This window comes from Impatiens glandulifera, chromosome 9 (assembly GCF_907164915.1).
Source record: "Impatiens glandulifera chromosome 9, dImpGla2.1, whole genome shotgun sequence".
Classification (NCBI taxonomy): Eukaryota; Viridiplantae; Streptophyta; class Magnoliopsida; order Ericales; family Balsaminaceae; genus Impatiens; species Impatiens glandulifera.
In genome coordinates, this window is record NC_061870.1 from 33688455 (window position 1) to 33714216 (window position 25762).

General features: G+C 30.6%; 2 protein-coding genes across 3 annotated transcripts; both read right to left on the reverse strand.

Moving 5' to 3' along the window:
* Positions 1–10718: 10718 nt before the first annotated feature.
* LOC124915398 (ribokinase-like) lies at positions 10719–15674 on the reverse strand. Of its 2 annotated transcripts, XM_047456105.1 has the most exons (13): positions 15469–15674; positions 15302–15368; positions 15120–15209; positions 14885–14962; positions 14346–14420; positions 14018–14070; positions 13284–13434; positions 12665–12775; positions 11699–11825; positions 11472–11569; positions 11123–11261; positions 10992–11044; positions 10719–10902 (listed from the first exon to the last, which is right to left on the reverse strand). In XM_047456105.1, the coding sequence occupies exons 1-13, from the start codon at positions 15585–15587 to the stop codon at positions 10822–10824; spliced, it is 1242 nt and encodes a 413-aa protein (XP_047312061.1). In that variant the 5' UTR covers positions 15588–15674; the 3' UTR covers positions 10719–10821. The 2 variants fall into 2 exon arrangements, with proteins under 2 accessions (XP_047312061.1, XP_047312062.1); XM_047456106.1 differs by lacking the exon at positions 10992–11044.
* Positions 15675–16605: 931 nt separating this feature from the next.
* Positions 16606–24379, reverse strand: LOC124914491 (receptor-like serine/threonine-protein kinase ALE2). Its single transcript, XM_047455050.1, has 9 exons — positions 23832–24379; positions 23080–23169; positions 20720–20824; positions 20488–20589; positions 19471–19839; positions 19130–19393; positions 18182–18571; positions 17812–18052; positions 16606–17499 (listed from the first exon to the last, which is right to left on the reverse strand). Exons 1-9 carry the CDS (start codon positions 23893–23895, stop codon positions 16863–16865), a joined length of 2262 nt encoding a protein of 753 aa, XP_047311006.1. The 5' UTR covers positions 23896–24379; the 3' UTR covers positions 16606–16862.
* Between the last annotated feature and the right edge of the window lie 1383 nt (positions 24380–25762).

Consider the following 25762-nt stretch of genomic DNA (forward strand, 5'->3'; position numbering starts at 1 on the left):
CAACCAAGGAAAAACCGCGTCTAACGGATCCCGCCCCATTCGGTCAATCGTAGAAGAACCGCACATAACGGATCCCTCTCCATCCCGGTTGAGTCAACCGGGAAAAACCGCATTTAACTAATCCCGCCCCATCTCAGTCAACTGAAGAAAAACCACACATAACGGATCCCGCCCCGTCCCGATTAACCGGGGAAAATTTGCACCGGAGAAAAACTGCACATAACGGGACAATTTAGATAGAAAACCTCATTATATTATAATTGTCATTTCTAAAGTCTTGTTTGAGGAGGTGGTTAATGGAGTTTTGTTTTTCAAAAACCCTTCTTGATTAAAATTAAGAAAAAAATGTTTTTTTTTTTTATTAAAATTAAGAAAAAAAATGTTTTTTTTTACATAAAATGATTAATTAGATAGTGGATATGATGGTTGAGTTTTGAAATAAAAACCTATTTTTATCTCAATAACCAAAGATCAAACAAGCCCTAAGTGTAACCTCTAAATTAAATGTTTAATGTTCAATTTTCCCTTAAACACCCCATTAATATAAGGGTAATGACATTATTAATGGGTGTTTAAAAGAAAGATGGAGAAAAAAACAAATTTAGGATGGAAAAAGAAATCTATAAACTCTGTTATGGAATAAATTACAATTGTAATAAAGCCACAATTTAATGTTAGTGGTAATCCCTCTTTTAGTTTAACGACAATAATGGGTTCGAGTCCGTAGTACAGTAATTTCAAATTATGTGTCCACTTGATTGTTAAGTACATCATCCGTTGTTCCATTATTTTTTCCAAAAAAGATGTTAATGGTACAACATTTATGTTATTCAAATCTTGACCTTTTTGGTTAGTAGTTGTAATTTATAAATTTTGATGTTCATTCTAAATTATGTTTTCTTAGAGGATTGACTTATCATTTTCCGATACTAATTTGTTATTAATTGGTTTCACCAAATGCATTTCAACAAAATTTAGATAAATGAAATAAGGTTCATCCTTTCTTTAAAGAAGAAGAAGCAATTACAATTTATTGGATTTTGAAACATAGTATATATCATTATGATCATATGAGGGGGTCCATTGAAGATTCCAAAGTGTCATAATTTGTACTAGCTCTATTCTTTAATTTCATTTACTATTTAATTTCCTTTATTTATTTATTTATTTTTATTTTTTTGTTAATTATCCTCTTTATATGGACTTCTAATTAATTGGCTTAACTAAAATATGCTCTATTTGTTGTTTTTTTTAATATGATCATATAGTTGTTGGCAAGAATATTCATAATTCAATGACACTTTGATCTTATTCTTCGTTTGAAATTAATACATGATCTATATCACCGTCCGATGCATGTAAGCCCATGTGGATAAACATTTTAAGCATAAATTCTTATTCTTTGTGTTCAATTAATTTCCATGATGATCAAAATCAAAATCTAGATCAAGATCAAGAGAGAGAGATATTAACTGGCTGAATTCAAGTTAATTAAATTAACATGATTATTGATTAGGATAAAGAAACATGGATGATCACATGGCATCATGAAAACCTCTTAAATTAATATATTATTTGGCAGCGTCACATTCATAAGAGTATGATAGATGAAAAATCTAATTCAATATATATTTATTGAGCATAATATATAGAATCTTAAAAAAAAATATAAAGATTACCAAGATCTTTGTTATCTAATCATATGTTTTTTGTTTTTTTTTTTGCTTGGGAATCTATACAAGAATTTTTAGTTAGGATATCATATATACAATAGCATATAAAATATAAAATATAAGAATGGATATATGACTTTTAAGAAAAATATATTGATTCCAAGACAGCCAGCAATTCTTGGAATTACATTGATATATGGACAACATATAGAATATTATTGATTAGTAATATGTCTTTACATAATACAAATGAGAATATAAGTGTGGCTATAGCGTAGGAATGAGTTGCACAAATCAAGATTTTCATATTGTTAATTTGTTATGTTTTTTTAAAACAATGGTCAATGATTTTTAGTGACCAAAATGATTTTTGTGTGCTGTAAATGTGATTTTGTCTATGAAGATATTGATTTAATTAGATATATTTGGTAGCTATATTCTTTAGCTAGGTGTCAAGAAACACAAAAATTAAAATTAAAAAAAATTGTTAGATATAGTTGATGAATTGGTGAAACAGAGTTCCTAAGTATAATTAAAATGTAATCCAATGTAATATTTTCAAAACATCTCCATTTTGCATGGTTTTTAATGTTCTTAGCTTAATATGAAGTTGGTTTAGCTTGAAAATGATATTTATGTTGTGAGCTCTTATTTCATTTTTAGTAGTTACATCTGTTCGGTAAAAACTCGACTTGTGTTTGACTTTGTCCAAGTTCGAGTGAAGTTCAAGCCGACTCGTTTAATATTCGAGTCGAGCTCGAGCTCATATCATACTTGTTCGATGCCTTGTCGAGTTTTTTCGAGCCTAATAATAAATAAAATATGTTTTTATTTATTTTAATATTAAAACTAAAATTTAAAATAAATATTTTTTCTTCACAAATATTTGAAAATTTATTTTTAGTTCAAGTGTTTCGAGTCAAACCGAGCTTGTAGGTAAATGATCGAGTCGAATTCGGTCTCAAATTTATAAACTTATTCGAGCTCGAGTTCGAGTCGAGCTCCCGTACTCGTTTGCCGCCCTAGTTACATTTATTCAATAATGTGTTTTTTGAATTTTTTTATTTTTATTATTTTATAAATAATTTATGATAAATTATGTGATCTATAACTTGTAGATAAATTTTTATCTTTTAATTATAATCTTGAAAATTAAATATATATTTTTCTTAAAATAAAACAATTTGATTATATAATTATATCAAATCAAGATTTGAAAATAATATAAAATCTCTTAAAAACGTGGTAATTTAAAGTAAAATTATATTTGCCACCTCAAAAAATAAATTATATATATTAGAATTAATTTTGTAAAAAATTATATTTTATTTTTCTTTAAACAAAACTATATAAGTTAACTCGATTGATAGCCTAATTTTTAATAGACCAAACTAAATGTTAGGCTTTAATTACAAAAAAAAAAATACGTGAAATTGAAGTGAAATTAATAATTCAAATTAATAAAATAAAATGGGAAAATAAACAATAACTAATAATCTTTTAATAATAATAATAATACAGACCCTTTAGACCCTTTCTTTATTAAATTTTGATCCTAATAAATAAAAGAGAAATAGAAGAATAGTAGAAATTGATATATAATTACAAGTGGTAATAATTAAATTACCTTTGAAGAAACACATTCAACGGGTAAAATTGGTCGGTTTAAAACAGTTGGAGGGGAGTGTTTCTATAGATTAGAACGACACATGCCAATAGTAGAAGCATTGCACCTGTAATAACTGGAGACTTGCATGTGGCACATATTACATTTTATTATTTATCTTTTACTTTAATCTAGGTGCCGCCCCTTCAATTTTAATTATATATTTTGCATAAATATCTGTGTATTTTATTCATTATTCTCTTAATTCCCAAACTTAAATAATACACTCCTTTGCAGTCAACGATACTCACTTTATAAATATTGCACTAACATTTTCAAATTCTTACTTTTTTTTCTTAACTGTTAATAGATTTGTTTCACATCCCATATATAAAAAGTTTTAATGGAAAAAAAAATATATATATATATATATATAATAACTCATTTAAATTAATATTGAAAATGATATTTGAAAATATATATATATATATATATATATTTTTTTTTAAACTCAAATCCCAACTTAAAAATGACTATAGAATTAAAATAAATTAACACAACAAGATTTAAAAAAAAAAAAAAAACTAAACTTGATCAATCTACATGAATGACTTTTTTTCCCACAATATTCACAAACCATTCTCTTTTTATATCTTTGTATTAGATTTTAGACTCTAATTGAATATCAAAAAATAATATTGAATAATTGATTTCCTAATATTCAACAGGTGTCATCTAGCTAGCTAGTATTACAAAATAGAAGGAACTTATCCATATTTTTTTTTCCAACATTCCACTTAATTCATTCGATATATTCAAAATAAAAATACAATAATCAAACTGAGATTTAACGAGTCAATTTATGATGTTCTAACCGAAAAATCACAGTAAATATATTCTAGTTATAGGAATGAGACTAATATAGTATAAACAATTTTTATAGGTTTTTTTTTTTTTTTTTTATCTGTGACCATTTGCTTAGTCTTTCATCACAGTGTAAATTTACCCAAGTTCAGGGTATTAATTACACTATTAAAGTATGGTTAAGAAAACAAAAACTGTATGGATTGAGAGAAAGAGAAGTGACCAGGACAAGTGAACCCATAGCATAGGATCTAAGCAGCAGGCAGCCCCCGGGTCAGTCTCCACATGCCCGGCCACTTATTTACTTCCCTAGATAAATCATTAAATCTAGATAACTAGACAAACTTACTGAATGTACAGAATAACTAAATACAATGTAATTAATTAACAACCATTTTAAGAATCTCAAGAGACCAACGTCCTCTTTTCAATTTTAATTAATTAATTTCCCCATGCAAAAATAAATTATAGGACAAATTAAGGTGCATGCATTTCTAACTATGTCTAATCAATGCAATATTAAACTATATATTATAATTTTTACACATTAAAATTTAATTAGCAAGAAATGTCTTTAATTAATTAATTAATTTGGGTTGTCAATTATATATTTTTCCCCAAGTATAAAACAAATAATAAGTAAGTAATAAAGACGTGTTTGGATTTAATTAGCTAATTAAGTAATGAATAATTATTGCTACGTATTACTAGCTTAGAGTTAATTAATTAGAGTTTAATTAACGTAAAAATGAAGATGGTAATTAATTAATAAGAGAGGCAGGCACATGGCATGGAGCCATGGACTATGGACTGGCCGGTTACAGAATTGGCATGTTCCTCTTTCTTTTAAATTTAATTATTATTATTATTATATTTACCATCGATCTCTTAATTAATTAATTAATTACTAATTAATTAATTGTAAAGAGTTTATATATGCGGCTAATTGGCGGGTTACATGACGCGTGATCTCTTTATATATCCATGTGATCAATGGTCAATGCAAGTCTAACCTTACAATGTATCTATCTTTCTTTTTTTTCTTTTCATATATTTTAGGATTTTCTATTTTATAATTATATATCAATTATACATTAGATTTAATATACATAGACTTTTTTCTAAAAATACATTAGAAAAAAAAGGCAATAATGAACTTATTAATTATTTGGTATCATAATTTTTTATCTTCACTTAATTTAAAAAATGTATTTATTAAAAATGACAATCATTAATATTATAATTTAATTAATTAGATCAATCATTATGATAATTTTTATACTAGATGTGAGGCGTGGCATTTGGCATGCCATATTTCATTACTAATTAATTAAGTCCTAATGTTCAATGATCATCCATTACACTTTTTATTTTGTAAGGTGAGTATTTTTTTTTTATTGATTCACTCCTAAAGGTTGGATATTTTCGAGTTTTATGTAACTTTTATTTTTTTAACACCTTTTAAAAATTATATAGAAATGTATAAAAATTTCATATAAAATTAATAATATAAAAATGTATAATAATTTAATATAAAATTAACAAAATAAAAATTAAGTTAGTTATTCTATTTATAAACATAGTAAGTATATATCAAGATTCGATGGATTAATTATAAACATAGTATTTTTGGTTAATGAATTCGATGAATTAATTGATTTATAAACATAGTAATTATATAATAAGAATTCTATTTATAAACATAGTATTTTTGGTTGATGAATTAATTGATTTGATAGATTAAAAGAGATTGAAATAATATTTGATTTTTTTAGGTCATTTAAAATCGAACAAACCTATCTTTCAAATCATATAAATATAAATATAATATACAATTTACATTTTTTTTAATTAGTTACATTTTCAAAAGATGAATGAGCGATTTCTTACATTAATTTGTATTTTTCATTAGTTATTAATTTATTAGGATAATGTGAATTGTATATGGAAGGGTGATCTAGAATTTGAAATTTACTCAGGTTAATATTTTTTTACAAAATTGATCCGGACTAAAATAATAATAATATAAATTAGCAACGATGTAAAATCGTAAAAAAATAAAAATTAAAAGATTAACGAGCACGAAAGTTAAAAAAAAAATACAATCTAACCAATTGCATGAGTTTTCAAGAACAAATTTAAAAAAACGTGGAAACAATAATGCTGTGGATGATATACATCTGTAGAATATGACTTACATCAATTTGCTAAATAGTTTTCCATTTTAAATAAAATAAATTTGATTATTCTAATTTCTTATATAGATTTTTAGTTTGATCTTCTAACATGGTAAGGTATATATTAAAATTGACCATTAAACAAAACCCCAAAAATAAATTTGTTGTTGTTCATTAATTAAGAGTAAGGTTATCTTATAACAGAATGGTTATGGTCGGCAGTTGGCTCACTAATCCCATATTTGAGTCACTTTGACTTCAAGATTTGAGACTTAATATTTAATTGATTAATATATAACTGATTTAGTACTTTAATTAATTAACTAATAAAATTAACAAAATCATTAATTGTAGCTTCATCAACATGTGGACTAGCTATCCCCTAATCACCCAACTTGCCTGCCCTTATAAATAAATTAATTAATTAATTAATTGCATTATTGATTTAGTACCTATCCTAATTTCTTAATCAATTTATTAATATCTATCATAAGATTCCCCTAGAAGAAAATGTTCCAACTAACTTCCCAACTATATAAACTGTTTTCTTCTCTAATTAATCTATATGATTAATTTGTCGTTTGTAATATGTTCAAAGAATCATTTTATAGATTGTTTGTCTCATCTCTCTCTCATTATGAGGTGCTCGTCATTACTAATTATATAAATACATACAATTTACTATTTTAATAATTGTTCAAGATTCTTTAGTTTATAATTTAATGAATTATATTAATAACTCACTAATACAAAATAGGCAACTACTATATATGATACAAAAACTAAGATCATCGTGGTTGATTACCAACCCTTCACACAATTATTCATGTCATTCATTCGTCTTTTCCTATCTTATTTCTCGTTGTTTTGAAATATTATTTGATTTTAATTAGTCATTGTTATAGAGTATTATATCACTTCAATTTAAGGGTATTTATTGAAATTCAAATCTAAAACTTTTTTTCATTTGAATTATTATATTTATAAATAATTGTCATGATAAGATAATATGGTTTGGTGAATACAAGTTGACCAAAAGAGAAATGGAGAGTAGGTTATTGAAACACATGAGACCACATGGAAGAGCCGTTTAAGGTGTGATTTGGGACATTTTAAGGCTATTTGTTATATTTATTAATTTAATAATAATTAAATCTAATTAATGAAAAAAATTGAGGGTTTAATTATATATATATATATACCGAACTAACATGTGCATGAGATGATCATGATAAACTCCATTAATTGTGTATTTCTGTGTGCATTGTATTGTCAGAATATTTATTATATATATAGTTGTTTTTATAAACATAAAATCAATATAATTTTGTATTTACGAAAAAATAATACAATTAAGAAATTGAAATTTAATTTTTACAAGTTCAAATGAAATTTAATAAATAACAGTTCCTAGTTAAATAGTCCTTTTTTTTCTTCTTGAAACTAATTAAATAGACTCATATATATATGTACATATCCATTTGCATAAAATTAACCCAAAAAAAAATCCCAATTGTGAATTAAGTGTGTTAGTTTGACCATATCACTAAAATTGGAAACTCCCATTCAAATGTCGTTATTAGTCATTCAATGATTGGAAGACCCAAATCAATGTTAAGGCATCATACCCATGTGGCCCATGGTCCTAATATATATATATAGTTTATTAAAATTATTAATATTCATACTTTTTTTTCCCATAGGAATAGTGTTATTTTTAGGATAATTATATTTTTTTTTTCTATAGAAACATGATTGACTTAATATTCATCCACAATACCAAATTGCATTTCAAACAGTTGGCACTTATAAGGGAAAAAAAAAACATCAGTTAAATTCTACTATATTTTTGTCTGACGATATAGTTTCATAATTGTGTAAGAAATGCGTTTTTGTTTAAAATTAAGTGGCTGCAATTGGAGCATTGAGATAGTAGTACAATATTTAAGAATAAATGTAAGTAAATTTCATTTGATGTTGAATTTATATAGAATTTGACAATTTTTATGCTTTCTTTGAGATAAATACACAAGCAAATCCGAATGCAAGAGATAAATAAATGTAATGAAGATTAGCGTTGAATTCAAAGTGGCCGGCCGACCCATCATGATAGTCTACAAAGATAGAAATGAAAAACAAAATTTAATGATAGTGAAATAAAATGAAAACCCATAATAAATTAATTATAGGGGAATATATTATGCAGGGAAGATTTGAAATTAAAGGTCCCGGAGATATACATAAATGATGTAAGGACCAAAGTATTAAAAATGGAGCCCAAAATAGTAATGACCACAAATAATTATTGGAATTGCACGAGGAGGCTATTTTGATAGATAATTTTATATCGTGTGAGAGTTTTGTGAATGAATGTCCCCATTTGGATTTGATGAATAAACTCTCTACTAGCCAAGCTAGCTAGAGTGGGGGAACTTTGAAGCATGTGCCAACCTGGCATGAAAAGCCCAGCTGGACCGGTCCACATCATCTACTTGCCAGACAGATGATTTTGAGGGCGCCAATTTTAACTGAAAATTAATAATAATAATAATAATAGTGGAGGAGTTTTTTTTTTTTAATCTAAGAAAGGGAAAGGAGTTTTATTTTAAATGTGATTTGGCTATTACAATATTTTATTCAGCTTTATCCAAATTGTATAAAAAGACAAAAATTAAATTAATATCTTAAAACTCAGTTACATATAGAATCAATAATCAAAATAACAAATTATCTTTACTTTTATAAATTTTTAATACTTTAACTTTAAAAAAATTACTTTTTATCTGTCAAACTTTTCAAATCATAATTCAATTTGTTTTCGAATAACCCAAACTCAATATGATTCTCATCTGGGATTGTTTGACAATAATAAAACAAAAATATTGTTTAATGAAAAAGTGAATTATTTGGGATGTGATTAAAATATCTTTTTATATTTAATATTTAAATTTTATATAAAAAATAAAGGAAGAATAATTTTATATTTTAATAATATTTGGAACCCCACATCAAACAAGCTCTAGGTGATACTTTGATTCGATTCAACTATATTTTTATAATTAAGAAAAAATTAAAATTAAATCAGTAGAATAAAAAAATTAGAGATTTTTCATTGAAACTAAGATAGAACTAAATTATCTATAAAGGAAATTTTCAAACTGGTTCATTTTCATCTCAATTTCAACTAATATTGACTTTCCTTTATAAGTCTTATTTGGATATCACTCAATGATATGATTTTTCAATCTCAAGTATTAGGTTAAGGTTGGTTTGGTTGTGATTAAGAATCCTTTGTAAGTTTGGGCATATGATCCACTCAATGATATGGACAAACCCACCAAATATAATAAAAGATAAAAGAGTCCTTCACTTTAATTTGCTGGTCAATCAGAGCAAGGCAATAATAATATTCATGGTAGTTAGTGATAAATGAGGGTAGCCCCTAGTTGGTCCACTTCTTAATAAGTAGGAGGATGATTAAGACCTTTTATTATTATTATTATTACTATTATTATGGTCCCATAAATCAGAAGGGATGAATGATACATGTGAATTCCCATATGAATTGGTCCAATCATATTTATGTGCCTCTCCTCTAGTAAAGGTAAGGACTACTGCCTCTCAGTTAATAATAATAATACTTATCACCTCACCTCATAGGATGGTGACCTTAATTCGGTTTACTATTCTTTCATATTTGGATCAACATCATTCTAAGTAGTTTTCAAATTCTTAAGGACACTATCCTAATTCTTAGAGCACACAAGGCTTAGATCTGTCTATTTCTCAAGTAACTTTGAATGAATTATGAATTGAGAATAATAATGCTTGAGCCTTATCATGCATACCCTACGAGAGGATAAGGGCACCCCCATGATGGCATGGTTCATGGACCCCAAGCTTGGTTTTCATATATAGTTTCTGAAACAACAGATTCTATTCTTTTACACACTCACAATACCAGCTTGTATGATGTCAAGATTATTTGGATTTTTTCCAAATAAATCCTCCCCTTCACATCATCAACCACTCCTATCAAATAATTAAGTTATCAACTCAAATACCAAAATATCCCTCCTTTATTCTTTTTAACAATTAAAATAATAAAAATAAAGAATATTTAGTCATTTAACTTAGAATAAATTCAAATAATCTACTTTTTCATCATTTCTCTTAAAAAAAGCCCTACATTTTATATTGCTATTCTCATCTTTATATCCCATGATTGCTAAATTTACTGCTCCTTCTACTTATTATTATTTCCACATCAAATAATGGGCCCTGCCATTTTGGAATCATATCCAACCTAAACTCCAGTTTGATGGGCCCTGCCCTTTTGGTATCATATCCAATCTAAGATCCAGTTTGTGATGACATTATGGTGATAAACAAAAGGGGAACTACAATTTCTTTTTTATCATTTTTCTCAAAGTTCGTGATTAAGCTAGGAAGAAAATACTCAACTTCAGTTAGAACCAAAATCATTACCTTAAACAATGTGTCATAGAAAGCATGCCAAGCGCGGATCAGAACGATGTGGAAGTGCACCTCTTGCTCCTAAGGCTCTACAATTAGCAGCTGCCTGCAACCAAACAGAAAATTTCAAAATGTAATAGCTGAAGGGAAAAGAAGGCCTTTATTAGTTGAAACAGATTGTGCCTGTTGACTTACTACAGTAGAGGCAAACGGCAACATTTTTGTTGGAGGCATTTTAGCGCAAATTGCTAAATGTAAAAAAGACCCTGGTGGGTGAGAAAATTAATGAATATTAACTACATATCACATTAGTTTGTTTCATTTACCATAGAGCACAGCTCCAATAAATGCATCACCAGCACCAGTTGTATCAATGAGTTCTGAAAAAGGTATCTTTTCAGTTGTACAAACATATAATGTCCCAGTTATCATTCCTATACCATTCGCTTGCATCTTCGTCACTACCTGGACCATTGAATTGATGGGAAACTTAACATTATATTTAAATTGACTAAGATTCATTATTGCTTCCAGTTCAAAAATAAGTAAAATCCAGAAGAAGAAAAAAATGCTAAGACAAGATGTTCACCAAGTTCATAATAAGATGAGTAGAAAGACATATTACTGAAAGTTTGTTTGTAATAGGAGTAATTTTCCAGGCAGGAAGAGGATTACCGATGATATGCATGTAGGTGTGTTTGTGGTCATATCTTTCCTTAGCATCAATAACTCTAACAAATCATCTACACACATTTCTTCAGACTCAATGCTTTCTGAAAAAGGAAGGATGCAATTATTAGGATAACGGAGGCTTGAAATTAGTTTCATCCCGGAGCATGAATTTTTCAAATCCTTAGGTGCTTCCTCTACAACTGTCGAAAAAGTGGCAATTGACGACTCACCAGTTTCACTTCTCTCCAGCATTATGCAACCAACTTCACCTAAGGTTACAATGACAAATTTGAGCCTTGGAAGCCTGACAAGCATAGAAAGAAGGGCACTGGGAATAGATGATGCCTCAGTCCATGCCTGTGAGAATTTAGAAAGTATAAGCATGTCAAATGAAGTGACATTATTTTCTAACTATTACCAACTAAAACAATGGGATATATATTATAGATAATCATTTAAAACAAAAACAGTGTTACTGGTGCCTCAGTCCATGCCTGTGAGAATTTAGAAAGTATAAGCATGTCAAATGAAGTGCCATTATTTTCTAACTATTACCAACTCAAACAATGAGAAATATATTATAGATAATCATTTAAAACAAAAATAGTGTTATTAGTGCGACATAATTAATTCAGCATGTAACTGTAGAAATGCAACGTCTTTGTCTAATGCCACCCGAGATATCCAAGATGAATGGCCTGGAGAAATTCCGTTTACAGTCACTACTGCATTATTAAGAACTAGACAGATATCCCTATTTATCGGAATATACAGAAAAGAGAAGGGAAAAACAATAATTTCTAAAGAAGAAGCTTCAAATTATCCTTTTCAGAAGACTGAATGCTTTGTCCACAACCAGCTTAACCCTAAAATCTGGGAAAACTCAGCATAATAAGTCCAAATGAAGACACAAATTAGATTTTGCAATAATCCAAAAGCAACCAACAGTGAATCCACAAAATTAATGCAAGATAAGATGCTTAGGATCTATATTGCCATATAACATTTGATGCTGGTAGAATCATGAAGCTAAAATTTCAGTAACCTAAGTATAATATAGAGCTATAACGTATATATGCAAGGGATTATATTGTATCTCATGGTAGTACTCATCCTTCAGCAAGCAGAATTGCAACTACTAGGTAGTTTTAGTAATTCGGAAGAAAATAATAGCTTATCTAGATCAGCCTCCTTGCCTGAGGAAATTTAGCAGAGCATACAACATAATCAGAAAGATTTAGAAGATCATCAAGCCCCTCTCTTTTCTTTTCTGCATCAATCAATATGGGTATGTTGCGCTGCTTTGCCTGCACTGGAAGAATAAGAAAGATGTTGTCCGCTTCCACTTAGTCACATATTTTACAGAAACCAATAACCAAAAAAAAAAATCCAATTAAACAAGCAATTAACTTTATTATATACAGCAATTAAAGCAAACTCTCCACACAACGATGCCCATGAAGTAGAGAAAGACAATATAAGAAAGCTTGTCAACTTCAACATCACTAGATACTAGGTGCTTGGAAGAAAGTGTCCAATTTTAAACCACCACCTTGAATACTCGGACACTATCAGATAGTAGTATATTATTTGCTACTTCATTTTCAAGTTCACATAGTTTCTCCTCTTTGGACAACCATAAGATTTGACCACCTTCACGAACAAAAAGTTCTTCAGTGTGGCTTCATAGGCCAAAAATAATCAATTTCAAACCTTCTTTGAACATAATAGCACCACAATAAGGTTCTTGTATCCTCTTAAACATTAGCATGAAATCACATTTATCTAATTCGTTAGTCAAAAGATCATGATTACCTCATGAGCAACAACTAGAGCTGATTCGTGCAATCTTCCATCAAGATAGAGTAGAGATACCCCATCCAATGAAGAAGACAAGCTTGACTGAGGAAGATCTTCTGGAATCATAGGTGGAAATCCTGGAGTGTGAATACATGTACGAGTTTTCCTGCGGGCAGTAATGATGTATTACATCATGTACAGAATCTAAACTTTGTATACACAGATGGTTCAAAGGATTAGTAGAGAAGTAAGAAACCAAAAACAATGAAAAACATATCCCAAATGCATCTTCAAAGTGGTCTATAAGCACTAAAACAGAAATGCAACAAATCCTGGAGCTGAAATAAACAGTATCAGACATGAATCTTCATACAATGTGGAAGACAGGAGAGAGAGAGAGGGAGTGGAAAGATACATATATCTGGACCAAAAATAGATGCGCAAAAGACAATTTATTAAAAAAAAACTTATATGCTTTCAATTGGATGGTGGTAGATTTTTTTTTGGGCAACGGAAAACGTTTAGCTAGAACTCAACATTGAAGAGGGGTTAAAATAAAGAATTCAAGGCACTGAAACAGACATTTCAGATTAAGAAAAAATGTGTGCATGGGTATCAACAGAACCTGAAAGCAAAGTCTTGACGGAAAAGAAAAACACTGCAATGGATGTCCAGAATTTTTTTAATAATATCATTAAAATATGCCATATTCAGGCATGAAAAGTTTAACCATGTAGATGCAAACATACGTCTGGTTGTCAACAATAATGTAGGTAAATGGTGAGTTTCCCTCCTTGGAAACCTGAAATCAAGATTAACCATGTAAAATAAAATGTGAGTCAATCATTCATAGGCGAAAGCAAAATTTTAATTACAAATGTACCAAGACCACACTGATAGGACGATATAAAATCACTAACTTGTTTGTTTCCTAAACAACCAGTTTTTGTGATGTAACATATTTGTAGGGAAAACATTCACTTAGTTTCTACTCATTATGGAACAGCTTTTGTTTTCTTGTTTTTTTTTTGGTCATCAAGGAAGATAGATAATAATCGATTTGGGTATTCAACTTACTACAAGGAAAGAAGTGTCTACTCCATCGGCTTCTAGTTCTTCCAGCATCCCTCTCCCTTGACCATCATTAGCAACCTAACCATGAAAATTGTAGGATATGTGATACAAACATCTAAACATGGCTCATAGGACCTGATATGCAGCTAAGATGCAGTGCATCAGCTACACTTTCATACACTACCTACTAAAATAGAAACCTAGAAAATGGAAGAAACCCATCGAACAAGCTACATATCTATTGATAAACTCCAGGCACTACATATGTAAATAAAGTACAAAAATTTCTACATGTTTGACAGTTATTTGGGGTTAAAATCAGGTAGCTACACATAAGTCTTTTCCCTTCGAAAACAACTCTTTAACCAATTAAACTAATAAGGCTTAATTTAAGTGAAGTAATCCAACACAATTTTGTCAAATGAGCCCTGCATATACATCAGGCATTGTGACAAGCTGTTAACAATAAAATAATGCAGAAGCAGAACTATTAACAATCTAAAAATCACAGTAAGCACATAAAGATCAGCAACTAGCGAGACCTTGGAAATCAGCCTTGGAACTAAGCCTAGACGTGAGGCACAAGTAAGAGCATTTCCTGCATTTCCACCCCCTTGAACCTGTCAAGGCATACAACCAAATTCAGCAAATACTGCTTGAAAACCGCTTATTTATCCAAAAGAAAATCCAATCCAGTTCCAATTATAACTATGCTGGCAATGCAACTCAAATCCAATTCTTCCAAAGTCAATTAGAAAACTAGATTACTATTATCACCTTCATGTCAATGCTTCTGATCTTATCATCCGGCTCCGGATAGTTAGCAACGGTGGCTAAGTAGTCAAGAGTCAGACCACCAACTCCAAGCTGTAAACACATAACAGTTTGTCTACAATTCAGCTAGCAACGAATGAAGTAACAAATATATAGCACAAAGGCGAAGAACGAAAGAGACAAACAATGATCCGATCTTTGGGAAGCGTTGAGATTCCAGAGAATGAAGTTGAAGGAGAAGCCATTTCAGCTCTGACGTATTCATAACACGGAAATATAAAACCAAATAAATATTGAGAAGGCGATACGATAGATAAATAGAAGTGAATGCAAAGACCGAAGCGGACCAGACCTGACGGTGACGGAGGAAGAGAGGCGAGAAGAAGTGTGAAGAGATGTCGATGATTTCAAAGCAATGCAGCTAGGCAGCGAGCCAATTAGTGTTGTTGTCATCATCATCAACCATGTCATCTCTTCTCTATGGAGCAGTTATCAACGAACGGAGGGACCTTATCTCTGCTATGCTATGGAAGTCAATTAGGTTTGACTCAACACTGAATTTTTTTTCTCTCTATTTTCTCCATCAATTTTGTTATTTTTATTTTAGTATATCAACAAACAAAATAAATAAAAGAATTCCACACTTACAAAATAGCAATTAGGATGCCAACCACACGATTCAGCAAAAGAAATGTGTTTATAGTTTTCGTCTTATTCTATTTCGAGAAAAAAAATTTAGTTTTTTTACTACCATTCAAGCACCACCGTTTTTACTTTGGGTATATAATATATTTATCATTTCTGTTCTATTCTATTTCGGATATTTTTTTAATACCATCTTTGTCCCGTTTGGTTTTGAAGAGTCCCATAACATACTATATACTTTATACCATATATTTTATTTTTATCAAAAAAATTAATAAATATATTAATAATATTATATATTTAATTGTGTTTAAGATAATATTAGAGTCTGGAAATAAAAATACCATCATTTCTAGGTCAATAGTCAATTACCGATCAAATAAAAAAAAAAGTCACAAAATGCAATTCAAATTTATAAATATATAACTTTTGAAATACTATAAATATGTAACCTTATAATAATAATAATATATATATATGAAGATTTTTTTACCCAAAAAAATCAGAACAAGGATTATTTAAATAATTTTATTGATAAAAAAGATATATAATAGATTATTTAAGATTAAACCTAAACAATTGAAACCAAACAATCAACCAAAACAGCCTCCCTCTTTTTATGCAATATAAATTTTAACATGGAACCAGGACAATTCTATCATCAAACAACCCAAATAACATATTATCAAAATATGCCACACAAACATGGTTATTTTTTAGTAACCATCATGACCCTAGAGTAAAATCCAACCAAATGAAATCTAAATTGATAAAAAAAAAAAAAAAACATCAATTAACATTTTAAATATCATAGTATGCATTTTGTAGCTTGCAAACAAATAGGTCCACCAAATAGCAATAAGCATGCCATAATAGTAGCCAATTTTCTTTTAGTACAATTGTCTGTCTTAAGCAATAATGGCCAATCAGTAATTAGCAAACAAACAATAATAGTGTCCAGCTTCTGTCACAATAAATTGAGATTCTCAAAAATTTGAAACTCCTAAATCCTAATACTACCCCCAACACTTAAAACAATAAACAAGAAGAAGAACCATCATTTAGTACACAGTTCTGTACAACTTCAGAGAACAACATTCTCTAAAAGGAAGCTTCTAGGGCGGAAACATCTCTTAACCCTCCGTGATCGCTCATACTTCCTTTCAATCTGTAGAAGGCCCGTTTGCTCTTAATAGTTCTTAAGGGACCAGATCTGTTACCATATAATACCAAGCCAGAAGCTGCAGGCAAAGACCTGTTTTCCATCTCCTCTAGCGATCCAGAACTGTAGTATTCCATAGTTATGCCACCAGCATTTCCCCAGCTGCTATCTGATTGCATTAGATCGCCTTTGAAATCAGAGTCGCGGGCTGACGATTCTTTGCATGTATCGTCAGCAGCATCGTTGTATAAGAGTTTCAGGGCCTGAACAACTTCTCCCATGAATGGCCTGTGGGTCACTTCTGTGTGGACACACATGGATGCGATCGAAGCTACCTTGGCCATGTCATCAAAGTCGTAGCTTCCAGGATTTAAGGAGGGATCCACCAACTGCTCTAATCCTTCCCTGCTTCCTAATAGTGGTCGAGCCCAAGTGACCAGATTCTCTTCACCTGGAGGTTGAGACATGTCCACAGGTTTTCTACCCGAGAGAAGCTCTAAAAGCACAACACCATAACTGTACACATCACTCTTCACCAGTAGATGCCCGGTCATTGCATATTCAGGAGCAACGTACCTAACATTTCCAAAAAAATAACAATTTACATTTTGAACAATTTACTTTACTGAGCTTAAAAGAAATGCAAAAATAACTCAATTTTCAATAACCTAGAACAAGGCCATGAATTTAATCCAAATAACCCCTTATCCCATCATTAATCAAATTAGTGAAATTACCCATACTTTATTTCTATAAAATATTAAATACAAAGGATATTTAGTCATTTAGCACAAATCACCTCCACATAATTCACTTTTCCATCAAAAAAACTTTTTTCCAAAAGTTCCAGGAAAAGAAAAACATGTCTTAAGAATAGTTAGGACATACCCGAAAGTCCCCATGACCCGAGTGGAGATGTAATGACTCCCTTCCGTGGCTTCCCTTGCCAACCCGAAATCTGACACCTTAGGAGTGAAATCATTTTCTAATAAAACATTGCTGCCCTTGAAATCTCTGTGTATCACACGAGGATTAGAATCTTCATGAAGATATGCCAATCCTCTGGCTGCACCAAGAGCAATCTTCAATCTTGCATCCCAGTCGAGATGCCCCTTTCTCTTGTCCGTGCCTGAAATGGGAAAGATAATCTTAATAAGATTGAGCCAGTGATTCTTTAGAAGCGAAAACCAGTTGTTATAAGGTGATATTCTACCAAACGCACTCATACAAAGAATGAAAATTGTAATGCAAAAATTACCATGTAGATGGGACTCAATGCTTCCATTAGGTATCAACTCATAAACCAAGCATCGGATGTGTTCTTCAAAACACATGCCTATGAGTTTAACGAGGTTACGATGATGTAATCGGCTTAGCATCTCTATTTCTGCAATAAATTCGCGGTCGCCGTCGTGATTATCCCTTGTAAGTACTTTAACAGCAACATCGGTTCCATCTTCTAGAATCCCATGATAAACGCGTCCAAAGCCTCCTTCACCCAAAACCCTTTGCAAATTGAACTTATCTGTTGCTTTCTCAAGCTCTGAGAGGGTAAACGTTTTGACAGAGAGAACGGAAGTAGGCATGGTGGAAATGAGGGACATCGATGTGGAGCTTTCCATACTACTCGATAAGGTAGACCCTATTCCTGAATCACACATATATTGACATCCAAATCAACAACTTATAAATCAAATTTCAAGAGCAAGTAAACATGCCTACACAACGGGAGTAGTTCGAGAAAATCAAGATTGCAGATTAAGAAAAGAGAAGGGTCATAATAACCATTTAGTAGGACAGATATTTTTCATATACATCTGTAATTTAGAAAAGAAAAAAAAAAAATAGACACCGCCACAGTTCATGAAATGGTGGAGCCGTTAGGCTATTTTTGGATGCTATAATTGGGAATTGGAATTATAAAATTCAGTTTTTATGTTTGGATAAATGATAGAATTGCAATTTCATAGTGGAAATGATGAAATAGAAACTTGAAAAGTCATATACAGTCAATTCCATTGGAATTATAATTCTTATTCAAAATTCTTATTTAAGTCACCAACAAACAAAGGATTTGGAATAGGACTCACAATTCTAATTCCGCTAGAAACAAGCATTGTCTTAATGAGAACAATTATAAAAGTTATTTACTTCCTTATATGTAGTTCCACTTCTAAAACACTAAAATCTGTAATCAAAGACTTACCATGTCTCTTATTAAAAGATGGAGTAAAGACAGGTCCAATAACATTAGATGACATTCCAGCCCTCCATTTTAGGAGGACAGCAACTGCTCCTATACAGACCACCAAAAGTACCACACCAGATAATGCAATGATAAAAATGGTTCCAGGGTTTATCTTTTCGCCCTTTTTGACAAAATTTGCAGTAACTGGGAATTCTGTGATTCCAGCACTCCCACTTGGACCACTACCCGCAAAACCTCCAGTAGATTGCGAAGAGGGAAACCCTGTTAACAACTTATTCAGAATTTACAATAGTAAAGTTCATTCAATAGAAGGATGCTGAAAACATTGAGATTTGAACCTGGATAATTGATATATATTACTTCATAATTTCCAAACAGGGTCTTGTTTAAAGGCACTTTTTTCTGCCTAAACCTCTCATATGTCAACATGGCAGTAGTATTGTCAAATTTCTCCCCCAACGGGACCAATTTGAGGTCCACTGTTGTTTTCTCCTGGCTTTGACTATCAGCACTTGCACCAATTATAATTACTTGACTTTGTAGTAAATATGTTCCAGCAGCTACCTCAATCTCCAGTTCATTTATTACAGGAAAGACAGCATAGAGAGACACATCTAGGAGAAGTCTAATTTTCATAGGGAACACACAGCCACATGGAGAACCAAAAGGAGTCGAAGTAAGTGGATCTACACATGTTTGGCTACAACCTGAAAAAGTGGGAAAAAATGAAGATTAATATATCAAGACGTGTTAGATGTAGGAAGATATAACAAGACTTTTTTGATGTAGGGTTATTTCGGAAAAAATTAACAGTTATTTTTGTAGAAAAACTTGTTTGATGAAAAAGTGGATTATTTGAATTAAATGACTAAAATATCCTTTGTATTTATTATTTTAAATGTTATAAAGAAAAAATTAAGGCATTTGAATTTTAGTTGATGATTTGATATATGAAAAGATTGATGATGTAAAGGTTCATTGGAATTAAATCTAAATAATCCCGCATCAAACAAGCTCCAAGACTCTCAAACAGAAACGTCTCATCCAAAGAACTACATAAATTAAATAATGTAAACTTGGAAGAAACAAAAACAAGTCTGTTACAGTTAATAGCAACAAGGTACCAAACAATCTTCAAACCCATCCAATTGGAACAATTCCAGAATACAGAACCCATCATAGATAATAGTGCAACCAAAAGCATACACTTCAATTACAAGTTTTCTAGTTGATGATTGCTTAATCATTTTACCTATTTCTCTTTAGATGTCACCAAGGAAACATCAAGTTGGGTTCATAAGGTAATTGAGATTATTTGTGAATGCATTGTCTAGTAACATAGATCTCAATATTACCTCCTGGTGCAGAAGGAACTGGAATGACAAAAACAGGCCTCCTGTGACGATGATGATGGCGGAGCCTTCGTGGAATTGTAGAGCTCGGGCCAGCTGAAGGACCTAAGAGAGATTCTAAAAATGTTAGCCGTAAACCTAATAAGCTTGACAATAAATCAGAATTTGGGTTCAACAAGACATAGAACCAAATTAATGAAAACTTAGAAATAATCCAAATGAGCTTTCGAAGAACCTTGACGTGATGGAATAGGGGCAGGCGCCGGAGCATGCAACTCAGGAGAAGGCTGGAAGTGTGGCCTATGGGGTGACAATGATGGTCTTGATGATAATGTATTTCCTACAATCAACAAGTAAAACACTGTAATGTCATATTTCATATATAGATAATAGTAATAATGCACTATACCAAGCTAGATATAGACAAGCGTGCCACCAAGAATCAATTGAAATGGATGAGCCAGCAAAATCCAACCAAAAGTTGAATATATATGTTTCTACTGCATAAACAAGACTAGAACAATTCCCTGGTAACACATGGAATACTCTAGCACAAGAAAACGAACTCTTAATTATCTAACTTGGGATTAAAAAGTTAGTATAGAACCTCAATGTTGTTGCTAGCATATTCATTCCTATAATATTATATTTTATTATATCATGAGAATTTGATATGATTTAGTTACCTTATCCTAATGCTTATATAGGTTGTAAATATAAGAATCGATTTCTCAAGGTAATAAAGTTCCAGTCATTAAAATATTCATTTTACATACTATAGGATATCAGATCCTTAAGATGACAAACCTAAGATCTCTTCCTTTTTCTTGTCAGCATCATCTCCACTAAATGCAGCCAGTGGATGGCCTTGCTTCAAAACTGAGGCCCTTTTCTATAATTTATTTTCAATAATTTATGTATTTCATGGTGCCAATTAGTGATGAATGTTAAAACTATTGTTGCAAATCCACATTGTTTCGGACTTCACCCACTTCGAATTGATGGGAATGTAAGAATGTAAAAATAGTGCATAAAATATAAAATTATGTGATCAAATGTAACAAGTTATTAGCATGACCCGGGACCACATGGAATTCTTTCTTTTAGCTGTCCTTTTTTAATTTTATTCCTCCAAAACCATGACACTTTTGTATTGGAGACGACTTTGTTGCTTTTGGGCTTTTACCCGACAGACGTCTGGTTAGGGTTTGCTTTAGTATTTAATGTTTGATGAAACCTTGTTCTGTTGTTATCCCATCCTTGTCTTCTTCTCATCCCCCTTCCGGTTATTGTTACTAATATTTACCTCTTATATTGTTACAAGAGAAAGTCTTGGCAAGGATATGATATGATTTTGGGTATTGAATGGCATACCATGTTGGTCTCCACTTATTTGAATTTTGCAAACTTATCTATGTCTTTTGAGTGGTGCAGCAAATGTAAGACATTGTGCAGATTAAATTAATCAGGGGGTCATGAGTGGCCTTAAGCTTGAAGGGTCTTTGCAAAATGGAGTTGCATCTTCGCTGGTTTGGGTCCAAGGCGAGGCGCAAATACTCTGTTTCGCATTGGATGGATTGACGGATTGTCTTAAAGACGTTCCATAATTGGTTGCTCTCGTCACAAAATTTAGCGTGCTGTTTGAAGAGCCAAAGGAATTGTCGCCACTAAGGGGACACGAACATCAAATAATTCTTAAGGAGGGTATTTCGCCTACTTGTACATGCCCTGACTAAAACCCGGCTGTCCAGAAAACCGAGATAGGAATATGGTGAACAAGATGTTAAACTCGGGGTGGTCCTTTTTATTTTATTCCTCAAGGCCGTATGGCACTTTTGTATTGAAGAAGACTTTGTTGCTTTTGGGCTTTTACCCGACAACCGTCTGGCTAGGGTTTGCTTTTATGTTTAATGTTTGGTGGGTAGATTAGAGGGTCATACTATTTTGATGAAACTTTGTATTCTCATCGCTTTCTTGATCTATTCCCAATTTGCTATGTTGTTATCCCATAATTGTCTTCTTCTTCTCACCCGCTTCGGGTTATTGTTACTAATATCTACATCTAGTTATATTTCCATTGCCTTTTCCTATCCTGTAAATATACTATCACCTTGTTTGGGAGAGGTGGATTCTCTCCAAAAATCACTTTAATAAAATGATACAATTTTGATTTATCATGAAACTAGCAGCACAATAATACTAAATATACACTTTTAACTTTTTATTTAATATTTTCCAATGTCAAATTCACTTATCAAAAATCGCTCCAAAACAAGCAAGGGTAAATATTTAAAGTTACCCATTAGTAAAATATTTTTGTGTGTTTCTATATATGCAAAATTCAAGATTTTCTGAAAATACTATATGAATCAGTTCTTTTACAGATCAATAGAAATGATCAACACGTCTAGATTGATAATGACATGCACTTTGTATCAATTCAATTAGATAATCATTAGCAGTACATTATGTTTTCTTCCTTCCCAGATTGCAAGTTATTGGATGTTATGGACATCAATGAGTTTGTGTGAATAAAACAAAGGGGAAAGACGTTAAAACAAGACACTTCTGTTATATGGAGTAATATATTCTCACCTTTGCCACGGTCCAGGTTAATAGTTCTGAATAGGGACTGACTTGACAGTGGTGCTACTGAATGAATTTTGTTGTGCAAAAATGGAAGGCCTGAATTATTAGAAGTGCAAACATTAAAACAATAGTCAAGCCTGAAAAACGTTGTATAGACATGATTTTAAAATATTCAAGTTTAGAACTAGTCAACTTTCTCAAAAACAATATCCCAATTACTAAGGAGCTCATAGATAGATAGAATCTAAGTAGGGATTACATTCTTTATGAGAAGCTGCTCCTACAATGTAGAACTCAAAAAGACAGGTTTCCAAAAACTTTTTTTTTACTTAAAAAGGTGTTGAAACCAAAAGCAACAAAACAAGAAATAGCCCAACACTTGAGCTCAAATATATATCTTCAACTATCATGTTATCCATTTTTCTCCATCAAATCTATCATGCTATCTCTTTATTTGTTGATGTTTTGCCAATATTCAATCAAGTTTAAAGAAGTTAGAAGTATAACCCAGTAGTCAATAATACAAAACAATAGTTATAGTAATTCCAACATTAACAAGTCCTACTTCCACACGACCCTCCAAGTGATCTTTCCACTATGAATATTTCTTAAACCTGGTTTTGTGACCTCATCAGCCTTTTACCACTATATCAAAATTTCCCTTTTCGGGTATATCAGATCTTTAACTAGTTACAACAACTGTTTCTAGCTAGCAACCAAAATTGAAAAAATAAAAAAAAGTAGAGAAGATGAATTACCAAACGTTTGGGAAGAAGCTAAACAAAGTATCTGTGGAAGCAGCAATAGAAGCAAAGTTCGCATTTTTTCTTCTCAAACCAGAATTCGTAACACCATCGTTAGAAAGTAAGACACCCGAGCCCCAATGCCTGGCAAGAGAGGCGCCTAATGGGACTAGGGTTTCGGTGAAGTTTATTTCCTCGTTGGTGGAGTTCATCAATAAGTTGGAAGAACGAAAGAGAAGATTGCATGACTTCGACACCTTAATAATGGGAAAATAAGAAGCTTCAACATAAACCCTCGCTAAAGAACAACAATGCAGATGTTGGGAGGAAGAATGTTAGATCTGAAAAGGATGGAAGATTTGGCCGAGGAGCTAGTTAGAAGGCAATGAGACAAGAATGTTGGGAGAAGGAATCAGATGGATCTTGAGAAGGTTCTTAAGATAGAGAATTGCAGATGAAAACAAAGACGAAGATCTTGGCCGTGAGAGAGTACAGTAGTCATGTAATGAGTCGAGACAAGATTGACGCGGCAATTGAAAACAGTAGTATGTGTGTTTGTGTGTGTGTGTGTGAGAGAGAATGTGTGGTTTTGATTTTATTGCTTGCCGGGTTACCAACAGCACTCCTCGTGTTTTCAGATTTCAGGATCCACGCTCTCTACCGCGCGCGCGTGCCATGTACAGTTACATCTCATCAAATAAATTTTCTTTAATTCATAATTACCATTTTGATCTATATTTATTTTATAGATAAATTATCTACAAATTGAGATTTTAGATATTTTATTTTCACAAAAATCTTTAATTTATTATCTACTTGTAATTTAAGCAAATTAAGGTTATTCATTATTAATTCTCGGATAAAAATTCTATAATAGCTCTCAAACCTAGTTCAAATAAAGGTTTTCAAAAAATTTGAATTATTTGAAAAAAATAATTATGAGTGATTTTGAAAGGGAAATTTAACGAAGTGATATCAATAAGAAGTAAAATTTTAAAAATAATATAAAGTTATTAATGTTTAAAAAAAATATATTTTAAGTATTTAAAATGTCAATATTGTCATGCAACGCGAATTGTATACATATTTGCTTGACGCACATGAAAATATAACATTTCACATACTCAAAATATCATTTTTGCAAACATTTAATCTCACCTCAATTATTTTTCAAGTTTTACCTCTTATTAGTATCATTTCATCAAATTTTTCTTTTGAAGAGGTTGAAATATTTTTATATGAAAAGACTTTGAGAATATTAATATATAATAATAAAATAAAAATTAATAATTTAAAAAAATGTATTTTAATTTATATAATTGATTTTTTATAAATTTAGTAAAGTTTAAAATAAAATGTTCAATATCTCAATTTGGTCCCATTTGCCTAAATTCAACATTTGACCGTTAAACTATTAATACAGATAAAATGACCTCTATTTTGTATTTTATGAAAAAAAATATTAAAATATCACAAATAAACAAATCTTTTAAAACAGATAGGACAAATATAACCAACAATCCTGAAACCATAAATAACATCCAAAAAAATTTATATAAATCTTAAAATATTCCTCATTATAATCCTGAAAATGATAATAAAATATAATGACAAAAATAAAATAAGCAGAAGAAAATGGACAGATAATTAATAAAAGAAGACAATGCAAACCAATAAAAAAACAAAGCAAAAACATACAGCAATCACTATCTTGATTGATTCCTCTTGAATTATTTAGTTTTTTTTTTTTATAAAAAATCATCAATAAAAATAAAAAATTATTATTTCTTTATTTTTATAAAATTTAAGTATTTAATATAAATAAATATTTTAATAATTTAACTCAAATAATTATAAAAAAAATTATTCCATAAATTTTATTTTTTCAAATAATATGATATATTCTTAACTAATAATAGTTTCATTTATTATATTAAAAAAAGTGA